Source organism: Artibeus jamaicensis, unplaced genomic scaffold, assembly GCF_021234435.1.
Source record: "Artibeus jamaicensis isolate MK-2021 breed Jamaican fruit bat unplaced genomic scaffold, CSHL_Jam_final contig_780, whole genome shotgun sequence".
In the NCBI taxonomy this organism is placed as follows: Eukaryota; Metazoa; Chordata; class Mammalia; order Chiroptera; family Phyllostomidae; genus Artibeus; species Artibeus jamaicensis.
This window is the reverse complement of record NW_026521967.1, coordinates 416,408-429,191: the sequence shown is the minus strand read 5'-3', so window position 1 is coordinate 429,191 and position 12,784 is coordinate 416,408. Positions and strand designations below refer to the sequence as shown.

General features: G+C 53.5%; 1 protein-coding gene across 1 annotated transcript in view; it reads left to right on the top strand.

Moving 5' to 3' along the window:
• CSMD1 (CUB and Sushi multiple domains 1) overlaps window positions 1-12,784 on the top strand; it is a 731,453-nt gene that overhangs the window by 308,654 nt on the left and 410,015 nt on the right. Inside the window, 1 exon segment of the mRNA XM_053672625.1 lies at window positions 9,265-9,472. Coding sequence (XP_053528600.1) covers window positions 9,265-9,472 — 208 coding nt within the window.

Sequence of the window (12,784 nt, the reverse complement as noted above, 5' to 3'; positions counted from 1 at the left end):
TCTAATAATTATTTATTGTTTTTAGAGAGGGTGGAATGGAGACAGAGAGGAAGGAAGGGAGAGACAGACAAACAGACAGAGAGAGATATTAATTTGTTCTTGCACTTACTGATGCATCATTGGTTGACTCTTGTGCGTGCCCTGACTGGGGATCAAACCTGCAACCCTGGAGTATCAGGATGCCGCTCTAACCAGCTGAGCCACCGGCCAGGGCCACAACAGCTTCTGTTCTGCCCACACGTCTCCCAGGAGTTTTCTTCTTGATGGGTCAGTGCTTCCTGATCCCACTGTTGTAAACCTTACAAAGCCGGGGCATGTGTAGTAACACTAAGGCCCCTATTTTTCCTATTCTGTCACCAATTTTCTAAATCTCAGCTGTATCAAGAAGCTTTTGTCCTGGTATTTTCTCTTCTCTATTACAGGTTACGAAATTTATGCTCAAATATTGCTTCATCTAATGCTTGGGCTAGTTAGATTACAAAGGACAGTAAATTAGATGTAATTATTTCCTGGAAGAAAGTTGAAAGCCGCACCATTGTTACTCACTGACTTGGGTAACTGGATCATAAAGAAATAATCATTGATCTGATATTTATAAATGCGTAGATGGGACATGCTTATAAGAGACATAAGTGAATGTCAGCAATATAGGCTTCAATATTTTACAAAAATGAAATGAGTATGTTTTCCGCTCCTCCTACTGCTAGTACCTTAGTTCCAGGAATCGCGTGAGGCTTCTTCTCAGCAGTGTCCCTGACGGGGGCACCCGCCGCCTCCTCCTTTGCAACGGCGCTTTGCTGGGGTCGAAGGACCTACGTCTGATCTGAGGGGCGGCGGTAGCCGGCAGGGTGATGGGGAGGTGTGCGTGTCCCCTCTGGAGTCCTGATGCCCTTTAAAGAAACACGATGCAACTTTGTGTTCAATGCAATCAACATGTAACAAAGTGGGAGGGCAGCCAGCACTATTTAACGTGAGTTTCTTTAAATGGGAGACCAGCATCGAACTGACCTCTCGCAAGGATGAGCATTCGATTTTGTTCTGGAAGCGTAATGCTTTCATCTCCCTCACATCCCTGCGTTTTCACCTCAGTGCCTGCATCCCCCTGAATTTTTCTTCATTATTGTGGACCGTCCCTGCTGTCCCCGCAGCCTCTGCATGGACTGACCGTTTCTGTAGCTACGGGGACGGCGTGCGCTCCGAGGAGAAGTGTGAGAGCGGAGGGAGGCGCTGCTGGGCAGATTCCAGGGCAGGTGCTCTCGCTCAGGGCTGGAGCGCGCTCCGCCCGCACTGTGTGTCCCCGACTTCACTACTGAATTACAGAGACCATGATGCTGGAGGCCAGGATCTTCCATAAATCACCTTGAGCTCCAGGATGCCGCAGGGCCACGGGGGATCAGGTCCAAAAGAGGAGTGTTCTCGTTGGGTGGAAAACACGAAGGGCGGGCCATTGTCTTGGGGTGCACGGCATGACCAGACGAGAAAGTGGGAAGAAGGGGGGTAAGGGTCTGTTTTAGGAAACGTGCCTTTAGAAGAAACCTACTGCCAGGCCCAAAGAGATCGTCCTTCTCTGTCGTCGGCCCACAAAGTGGGCATGTTTCTTGTCCGTCATCTTCCTCCGGAGACCGTTTCACTGTGACTCTCCAGTCCTGGGTCACGTTTCTGTCGGTCTGAGTGTGGCCTTCTGTCTGCTGCTGTGTTCCGCCCACGTGACTAGCCACTGCAGGAGACACGCACACTGGGAAGAAGCTGGCTCTCAGCACACGCGAGTCCACGCCAGCTGGAGACCCACGCTCTCTTCCCTGAACATCACTTTCCCGTGGCCCTACCTTCCTCAGCGGTGGAAGATTCGTGTTTGCCAACGAGGCCTCAGAAATAGTTCTTAACAGTGATGAGACCCCTACATTCTGGACACCCCGACTGCAAGCATCCGCCATAGTGTCTGCACACATTCTGCCCCTCACACGTCAGCCCGGAGGAACACGGTGTGCGTGACTCGTATGAACTCCCACAGAGGGTGTCCAGAATCACTTACGGGATGTCGCTGTGCAGATACACCGAAGCCGTAAATGCACAACCCTGCTCGTACCTCGGATCGCCGTGAAATTCGTGCAGGGAGAGGGCTGGCGTCCCCGTGCCGAGGGAAGGACTAAATACACACTTGCTGATACGCTGCAAACAGGGGACGCAGGCGGCGTGATGAGCCACCTGCACGTTTAACCGCATCGTCCCGGTCCCACTAAAACTCGTTCAGTCTACAGAGCACACACCCGGGATTAACGCAGTTCACAAAGCTGAAGGGGCCCCGCGCGTCCCACCACAGTGCCCACATCTTTACGTGACAGACATTTCAGCGCCTTTTCCAGGGGTTTGTCCTTAGTGTCGGAAACCTGTCCGTGCTCTTCTTCTTTCTCAATTCTGAATTTTTTAAGTGGACATCTTCCTGTGAGTTTTAATGTCCAGATAGCACCCTGATTTGCCGTGTCTTGTTTCTCCCGATTTCACTTAGATTTCTCTGTATTATCTTTGGAAATTTAAACAACACACTTGACCTTCCGGCCCTGCTTCTGCCACTTGCCACCCCCCGCCACAGCTGGTGTCCCCAGCATTGCCTCTGCCCTCCCAGAACACTTTCTAGTCTGGCCTCCGCCTGCGCTCTCTCGGCCCCAACAGAACCCTCGTGCCGTCAAAGCAGATAACGTTTATGTTTTACTCTGTAATCACAGTTCAGCCCTCGGAACGTGCCCGGGGGCTGCTCATGAGGCCAGAAGGCAGCACAGGGCATGGCGCTCCGGTGACAGTGACGTGTTGTCCACCCGCCCGCAGAGGACCGTCCTCCCTGGGAGGACAGGGCCGCAGTCCCCGCGCCGATCACACTTCCGGCGAGCTCCCCCATAGCCTCGGTGACTCCGAGTGACCCCAAGTGACCCCGTGGACCTGCCGTCCTCCTCTGGCCAGGGCGTCCCTTAGTTAGGGTGTGACCGGCGTTCAAACACGGGCGCGTGTCTCTCTGTTCACACACACACAAGATACACACATGTACACATGTACACATGTATACACACATACAGTATACACACATACGGTATACACACATACAGCATACACGCATATATTCATGTGTGTGTGTGCGTGCGTGCACACCGGGGGCGTCCAACCTTTTGGTGTCTCCGGGCCACACGTTAAACACACAAACACCAACAAAACTGATGAGTGAAACAAGGTTTGAAGTGAATTGACGATTTTGTGTTGGGCCGAATTCACAGCCGTCCTGGGCCCAGGTGGCCTGTGGGCCACGGGTGGGCACCCCTGCCGGCACAGTGTCACGCACGGCGTCACACACACAGGCAAAGCAAACGTTTGAGAAGCTGTTCTTCTCGGTGTCCACGTGGAGATTCGGTGGAACGACAGAGAAAGTCAGTGAGGGACCGGGAGGGAAAAGCGACGCTGTCTCGGTCTTTTCCGTGGGTGCAAATGGTTCCCGCTGAGCACCGAGTAGGACCGCCTCTGGGGACTTGATGGACGGGGCGGCCTCGCGGGTCTCAAAGGAAAAGTCCCACCCTCCGCACGCTGAGCCCACAGAGGGCGGTTTCAGCTAAAGACGAACCCACGTCTCCGTGGACTGAGTCACGCTTGGAGAAGACGGAGGGAGAGCCCCCGCCCCCGCCCCCGCCCCCCGGTGCCCCCCCGGGCAGGGGCTGCCTGGCGCCCCTCAGAGCTCCGACTGTGCCTGTGCGAACACCTGCACTGAAGGTACAGACTTACCTGGTTGTTGAAAGCGCATCATCCCTGCCATGTGGCGGTTTCACAGGACACGGGATGTGGCAGGTGTTCTTTAAAGGACGGACTGCTTCTGTCCATTTCAAGGCAGCTGCATATTCTTGGAAGAATTAATAGCCCTTAGCAGAGAGGTGAGAGCCACCCAGTGAAGAACCGGTGGATCTCAGTAACACCCGTAACAAAACACATAAATAAAACACGTGTGCTCATGCCTTGGGGACAGCTATCTGAAGCCACAAATTTCTTTAATTGACGAGCCTGACGCAACATGACGGGAAGGGACAATATGTCACTCGCTGATGCTTTGTGAGATGTCGCTTGAAGTGTTTTAATTGCAGGCTCTCTGCCGCTCGTGAGGAGAGGAAGGGAAGCCAAGGAGATGGCGCCGCTGCAGGGAGACAGGCGAGAAGCCGCGCCACACGGGGCTGCTTGTCACTCCTGCCACAGCGAGGCCGGCTGCGGCCGCAGCGGCCACGTAGCCGAAGGGGCGCAGCAAAGTGAGTCTCCAGGGAGCCGCCCGGTCGGGGCCGAGCCGTGCAGATCCACGGGACCGTCTTCATAGGAGGAACCTGGCTGTACATTAAGTTGGAACAGCTTTAGACAGTTCAGTTTCAGTGCTTTTCTCGCACGATGTAAATCTCGGCAAAACTGGGCAAAGGAATCACTAAAACCAGAGGTCGACTGGAGACAGTTGTCAATCCGGTTCCCACGCTTGGCGTCTCCACAATGCCCCAGGCTCCCCGCCAGACGCTTCTCCTTTACACTAGCAAGTGAAACGAGATCTTGGAACGAGTTTAAACACCACCCTGAGGGCTTCTGGGCCAGTTATTTTTCATTCGGGGGAGTCAAGTCACGGTCGTTGCCCATGACGGTGCTCCATGCAGGTACCTGTGCCGTTGCAGGACCATGTGGGTCTGGTGCTGAAACCCACCCGTGGAGGTCGCTGGCATTCGCTGTGCCCGGCAGCAGGTGGACTTTGTCCCACAGGGCCCGGCTCCGTGTCAGCCTGGCCGGGACACCTGGGACACTGACAAAGCCCTCAGTTCTGAAGCTGCTAAACTGAGCTGGTACCATTTTTAGTGTCTCGGGCCTGGCATAGGTTACGTGAGAAGCTCCGGGTGCTCACAGTCGATGGTGGCCGTCCCCATATCGCTCCTAGTCATCAACGAGCCGGCGCCGAGTGAGAGCGGAGGCCGAGAGGCCAAGGCCACTTTCAAGGCCAAAGCCAGAGAGCGCCGTCCCGTCATCTCTCCACTTTACTGGGTCGCCTCTGCAACATTTTACGTTTCGCCGACTACACTTTATTCTCCATATCCTCAAAATTATACAAATTAATGGCATTTCTCTCCCCATAATTTAACATACCGAGTGTTTCCAATGTTTGCTTCAGCACATAATGCTATAATTAGTGTCTCTGTGTGCACGGCATTGTTTCGGCATCTATTTAATTATTTCCCAAGAAGGAATTGTGGGAGTGTTCTTTGTGCTTTGCAAACTCCAGGCTGCAAGCAGTTTCAGCACAATTACTCTGGGTTTTGATGTATTTCCTTTTAATTTGAGAGAAGTCAGTGGCATTAAAATGACACCCTCAAGTTGCCTTAATTGCCCCTTGGTTTCGGGGGAATATGTCTGCTTAGTGTCTGCGCCCACACGCTGGTCCTGGGAGGAAGCATTTGTCGGGGCCCACGAGGCATCAGATGGTAAACAACAAGGCCAGTAAACATGTCTGTCCAGGGCTCCCGAGTGGACACTCCAGTCCTTGCTAGCCACTCGGCGCCTACTGCTGCTGCCGTGTGCACCGCTGAGGAGTGGAGGGCCCCACAGACCGGCCCCGGACGGATCGGAAGGACCGTGTGCCGGTGAGACTCTACCTACCAAACCAGATGGACGCTGCGCCATCTACACGCTGTGATTCCCTCCTGTTGGTTCTTAGTATGCGGGTCACCAAGTGAAGGAAACAAAAAAATGCCAGCTGGTCGGAGGTCACTTTTTAACGGATGGAGATAGACGACATAAATACAGAAACGAGGAAAAGCCAGTTAAATGTGTCACAGCTGGTTGGAGCACATGCTCAGAGGAGCTCTCGTTAACAAAACCACATCTGATGACAAGCCCCAGCGACCAGGGGCTCGGAGGCTCAGGGAGGGCTTTAGGCTCCCGAAGCCCCGTGTGCGGGGACACCTGTCTTCAGCAAAAGCAGGGTCCTTGGCCCCGGAAGGATCTGGGAAGCAAGGTGCATGAGAGCATCCTGAGAACGGCCCGGATCAGGGACATGGCCAGGGCACCGGTCCTGAGACCGGAGCACAGGGCGAGGGCAGGGCGGACGATGGTGTGGGGGTCGCAGAGGAGGTCAGAGGTGGGCAGGGAAGATCCCGCAGGGCGTGCGGACCCTAGTGTGGACTTGGGCTTCCATCCTGAGTGAAGGGGAAGACCCTGGAGGGTTTTAAGATGAGAAGTGGCATCGCTGCCCTTGGACTTGAAGAGGACCCCCCAGAGGAAAGACGACAGAGGGGAGGGGCAGGGTGGAAGTCCTGCGGTCAGGACGGCAGGACAGGCGTTCGGACGGGAGGGGGTGGTGCCTGGGAGGTGGGGCAGCTTCGAGGTTGGGGAGATGTGCCCGCGTTCGGAGTGCGGTTCAAAGGAAGGCCCCCTGGGCTTTGTTGCTCAAGGAGGGATGTGAGGGGGTAGAAGGGTCACCGATGGCACCGTGGCGAAGAGCCAAGTGGACATTTACTGAGATTGAGAAGAGGGACAAGGTCACATTTGGAAAGGGGAGGACCAAGAGGTAGATTCGGGAGCTGGTGCGTCTGGAACGCTACTCCCTTGTCCACAGGGCTACGTCATGCAGGCGGTTGGACAGTCAGCTGGAATCAGGGGGAGGGATCTGGACTTGAACTAGACACTGGGAGACTGTCAGCACACACGTGGTGTCTGAGTCCGTGCGGTGGGGACCAGCTGAGGGCCACAAGGGAGTGAAGGGCCGAGGGCGGACTCCGAGGGCAGACAGAGCGCGGGTGGACAGAGCGCGTGTGGTGCTGGGCCACTCGTGCCCCGGGAAGCTGACGCCAGGGTGGACGCGCCAGGCAGACAGCACCGCTCTGCTACACTGGCAACCTCTTACGAATTTGCTATTATTTTAAGCTTAAGAAAGCTTTTCAAGTCTAGTGAAAAATGTATTTTAAGGAGGAGGAAAGGGATGGCCATCACATGTGGCCAAGAGCACAGGTGAGCTGGGAGTGAGAGCTCACTTGAGAGGCCTGCTGCGGGGCCCGTCACGGCTCGAGAGGGTTCTAGAGCAGGTGGGAAATTGCAGTCTTGGCCCCAGACAGGTGTTTTCAGGTGTGTTGCTGGGAAAGGGGTGTCACAGTCAAGGCTAGAGGTGAATGCAGACTCGGGTGGTAGACAAGCTTTCTTCTGTATTTTGAATTATACCCTTAAGTTTCATTGCTAGCAATAAGTGTACAGAGGCAAGGCATATAGTGATTTATTTCAGAGTCGCTTTTCTAAAAAACCTGAATGGGCAACACTATCACAAGTCTGTGTGCTGAAAAGAACTCTGCCGTAAAAAGGGGAAATGATCCTCGCAAGAGAGGAGACAGCAGTGACGCTTTGGCTGCCATCTGCTTGGGGATGCGAGCAAGACCGCCACTTAGGTGTCGGCCTGGGGCTGCAGCGGCTACGGCTCAGTCCCGACGCGATTTCTATCCGCAGAAGTGCAGGTGGTCAGATGTGGTGGTGACCGGTCGTGAGGTTCCTCTCAGTTTTCGTTTTAGTGTGATGGGGGCAAGATCACCCCAGGAGTGAGGACGTGGTGGACGATGCTGGCGGGTTGAGGAAGAAGCTACAAAACGGTCGTCCCCAAAGAGGGGGCGAAAGGAAGTGGGGACGCCGTCACTCGAGGGCAGTTTGGGTCTGGCCGTCCGGTAGAAATTAGCCCCGTGCGCATGTTTCTGGTCCCGGTTTCTCTCCAGTCACATGTACCTGCAGGGCAGGAAGTGCGGCTTCCCTTCGGATGCAAATCGGAGCTATTGACCCTGGGATTATGGCCGTGGAAGCTAAGGATGGCAAGGGGACAAACAAGGACCTGAGGGGCTGAGCGGGGAAAGGGACAAGCAGCAAGACCAGAGAACTCCAGGCCCTGTGGGGTCGAAGCACTCCTGCAGTGCGGGGCATTCGGGAAGGGGGGCTGGGGACACAGGGCACTTTGGTCATCACAAATGGGGGACTATTCTTGGCAATAGGTGGACACAGGTGAGGATCTGCTAAATCCCCCAGGAAGCGCAGGGCAGCCTCCCAGGATAGAGGACGGTCCGGCCCTAAATGCCCATGGCCGGCATCAAGCGTGGGAAGCCACAGTCTCTGTGTCCCCTGTTCATGATCCTGTTAAAGAAGAAATGCTTTCTCCTGGCTGTTCTATTTAGGGGGAGGTCTCTGGTGGTGAGGCCCAGCAGCCTCTCAGGAGACCCTTGGTCCTCATTCATGCATGTGTCCTGGGGAGAGGCTGGGCGAGGGGGTGTGGGTCTCTGGTGTCCACATCGCTCCCTCAGAAACTGGTGACATAGCTGAAAATGTCACCATGGCTGATGAGGCCTCAGGCTTCATTAAGATCCTGGCAGTTAGTTGCTTTAGGAAAGTTCTGTATTCTTCCATTTATTTTTATTGGGCGCTTTTTATGGTGGGGAAAAAAGTATCATCATGTATTACCAAATGTTATCTATGTAGTCAATTGCGTATAGAGGGTAGATCAGTTTTTTTGTAAAATAACATATTCTAAGATATGTCTACGAATATAATTCCTTCCTTCCTTCCTTCCTTCCTTCCTTCCTTTCTTCTCTTCTTTCCTTCCTTCTACTCCTTATTACAATGCTTATTGATATCATATGTATTTCATCTTTATTGACTTTATACTTGGTCCTTTCCCAAAATACTGTAAGTTTAAATTTTCATGCAACTATTTTCTAGTTGGAATCTTTTTATGAATCAAGGTGTCTCTGTTATGATAACATCTTATGATATTATCTGAAGTTCAAAACCAAATACACATTCCAAACTCTATAGAAAATAAAGATAGATAACTGCTTTTAAGAGCACCGTTTTCTCAAATGTGTGTCAAAGCATTGAGGAACGATGGCACCGTACATTTGGATCTCAGAATGTCACCGACTTCTCTCCATCCCTCAAGGTTCCGAGACAAGTTTTGGAACAACCGTTCATCTGTCCCGAGATGTGAGGTGTGCAGCGATCAGACAGTCCCGATTTGGGGACAGCCATGAGTTCAGTCTTTCCTACGATGGCACTTGGGTGACTAATGTGACGTTACTGTACGACTTCTGTAAGCTTTCCCACAGAACGCAGTTAACAAATCTGCACAACCCCTGAGTCGGGCGGAGACTCAGCTTTCAGCTAGGCACTGTCCGTCCCTGTTCCCGGGTGACCCTTTGTCAATGCACCCGTGTGTGAGACCCCCCTTCCCTCTGTCCCCTGCAGCCGAGGGCGCCTGCGGGGGGACCTTGCGGGGGACGAGCAGCAGCATTTCCAGCCCGCACTTCCCGTCGGAGTACGGAAACAACGCCGACTGCACGTGGACCATCCTGGCCGAGCCCGGGGACACCATCGCCTTGGTCTTCACCGACTTCCAGCTGGAGGAGGGCTACGACTTCTTGGAGATCAGCGGGACGGAGGCGCCTTCCATATGGTAAGTGCCGCGGAGCGATGTGTTTCCCACACGACGCTCGGTCACGCGCCTTCCCTGGGGATTGCTGACATGCATGGTGTTTCTTCGCTTTGCTATGCTAGCTACGAAAAGGTCGTTGATATTTATTGCCATGGACTTCAAAGTTCCTAAGTTGTCTTTGTGCGGGCATCTGGGGCTGGGGGAGCCCTCCGTGCCCTGAGTACGGCACGGGAACTGACTGTGCTACCATCCTGGACTCTTATAAAGTCACCCAAAGACGGCCAAGCAAGGTAAGGGTTGGATTTGGTCCAGAGCTGATGCAAAGTGATCAGATGTTTTCAGGCTGTGGGCTTACCCGTCACTGATCTGTTGTGCTGCTGACACATGGCTGATTGATTCTTGTTCTCCCTGGACACGCCACACCACGTCACAGAGCCACTTGGTGGGTCACCGGCAAACCACAAATACCACCCCAACATACGTGTGAGGTCGGGCAACATGGTCAGTGCCTGTTAGGGCTCTGGTGGGCACACGGTGGGGTCAGGAAAACCGGATCTGATCAGTTGCATGGTGTCGGTGGCAAGAGCAGCTTTAGCCGCATCTCCCAGTGCCACTGAAAGTGGAGAATTCAAAGACGAGGTGGCAAAGGCTTGAAGTGTGTCTTGATCTAAGACATTTGTTGTAGGTTGAGCTGCTTTTGTTGTTTTAAGTATTTAATTTCTTGGCACGTTAAAACCTGCCTCAGTCACCTGTGTCAGGTGTTGATCTACAAGCTGGGATACACGTTTCTTCAAAGCCAGGTGGAACGGAGGGGCTTGGCCACGCATGCGCGGAGAAAAGAGAGTGTGAAATAAGCGTCGTGGCTGTTCCCCCGGGTTTCGGTTTGCACTGCAGTACAAAGACTAATGGGTAAAATATCAAACCTAAGCAACGTTATAAATTACACCACCTGCTTTAAATCGGCTATTGAAATTTAAGTTTATCTGATTTCTCAAGACACGAGACTCAAAGCACAGCGTTCCCAATAATGGGTAAATTATTTCCTTGCAGTAATTGCACTGAAGTTGTGTCCAATGTTCCTTCTGTTCAGAGAGAAAAGACCACCGCCTCTGCGGTCTTTGTTCCCCAGGGGACTTACCCGGGACGACCCCGCAGACTGAGCAGCTGGCCCACTTACTGGTTCTGTCCCACGCTCGCCCACTTATTGGTTCTGTCACACGCTCTGATCTTCAAACTCTCACTCTGTGCGACCCCAGAGTTTGTGGGTTCTGAGCTGAACGCTGGGTGTGCGGGACACTACTCCAAGTTATACCGCAAATGAACCTTGTGAATTTGGATGGATTGCTCAGCTATTTACTTAAGAAAAGGGGCCACCCTAAGTGATCTTTAAATCAACTCAGTAAGCATCTGTCCATTGCGGTGAGAGACTCGACACTCTCTCCGCTGTAAGATCACACCATTCCGGCTTTCAGAAAGTCACCGTGTCTCCCAAATATGCGGTGCCTGATTCCCAGAAAGTAGGTTATTAGTGGTAAATGGCCCTCTTTGTGAGAAATTTGATGGGTCCTTGGTGCTGAGGGATTGCCTGGCAGGTCAGAGGTCAGGTCGGGGGAGAGACAAGGTGTGAGTGCGGCAGGTGTGAGCTGGGAGTCCACGATCAGACAGCGTCTGTGAATGGATGCACCTGAGAGAGGAGACGGTGAGGCGCGCACACCCACACCGAAGTCTCCAACAGAGAGGGTCCGTGTGGCAGGTGCCGAGTGTGTGGGGCTCCACCTGCACAGGCCAGGTGACCCGCCGCACACCGGGCGGTTTCGCCTGAGTAGAGGGGCGGCTTTGTGCACTGGAGGGACAGACAAAGGGACGGGATGGTTTTGACTTAGTTTTGCCCCTTCCTTCCCCCTGCGGTTGCTCTGCTGCCCTCCCCTCTCTCGGCTCCGTCTCTCACTGCACGGTCCCTGATACGTGGCCCCGCAGGCTCTCCTCTCAGACTCGGACGTGTGTGCAGATGGATCCTGAGTGAGCGAGAGCCGGGTTCTGTCCGAAATGTCCAGTGGGGTCCGGGACATGGGTGGGGCCTGGTGGCATCGTCGCCGTGTAGAGACAGTCGGCACAGGAGCCAGAGAAACTGGCCTCTGCTTCTTGGGCTCCGGGTTCAGGCTCGCGATGGTTCCAACACTGAAATGGAGGAAGTATTTGCCCCGACACTGATGGTCTGGGAGCAAACTGGGGAAATGGGGCGGTTGCTGGGGCAGCTTTTGGTGGGAGCTTGCATCGCGTGTGCTGATGAACCAGCGGCCCTCTGGCCTGCCATGCTCTCTCTCGGTAACTGTCCTCAGATGGCTCTGTGTCCATAACCCTGTCCCTTCGATGGCATCCATGGTCCTTCGGGATGCGCACAGAAGCCCCAAGGGTGGCTGTTGGTGAAGGAGCTGAGCATGCACAGGGCGGAGCTCAGGCTCAAGGTTGTGGACTCCAAATTGCACTTCCTTTCCCCCTAGCTCCGTCCTCAGGAGGACAGTCCAGGTCCGAGCCCACCGCCCGGTCAGGCTGTTACATTGGCTCTGTCTCAGGATGGCCAGTGGGTGCAGAAGCCTTGAGGGGAAACTCCCGGGTGGGGATGAGCCAGCGGTGCAGCGATTTCACGCACACTGTGTCCACAGGCCATCGGGGAAGACAGGGCTTTTCCGGGTGACATTCAGTGTTCACCATAATTGCAACCGGAAATCTCTCAACCCCGTGTGAATGGAGCTCCCGTCTCAGTGAGTTTTTGGTGGGGGCTGACGAGGAAAAGTTTTTCCTAAATAACTGTTGGAATGTGGACAAGCACATTCACCATAGAAAACGAAATCCCTTGAAGTACCTTTTTAAAATGTATGGAAATGCATGACACGGCTTGTCTTCCAAAGACCATTGCTTTACTGTCATTTTGGAGTAATGGTTGCATGTTCCAACTTGGTGTGTTTAAGGGATCAGCCCACCCCTGAACTCCAAAGAGGACCCTAAGCAGCAGGGCGGTGACTCCCAGCTCAAGGTCACGCGGGGTCCCTGCCACCGATGCTGATGCTGGTGGGCAGCCCAGGTACACAAGCTCGTGTAATTCTCCAGGATGGTCAGCTACTTTAACAAGATGGAATATACAAGCAAGGACACTCTAAGAAGAAGTTACTTAGAAAATTGTTAAGAACAATAATAGGATTAGCCCTATTTTTACTTCATTTGGAGTGAAATTACCAGCTCAGCTATGTTTGCTGCAAGGTTGCCATGGTTACGGTTGGAGCGTCTAAATGTGGTGAATGATGTCATGCGCCAAAATTATCTGTGTATTGAATG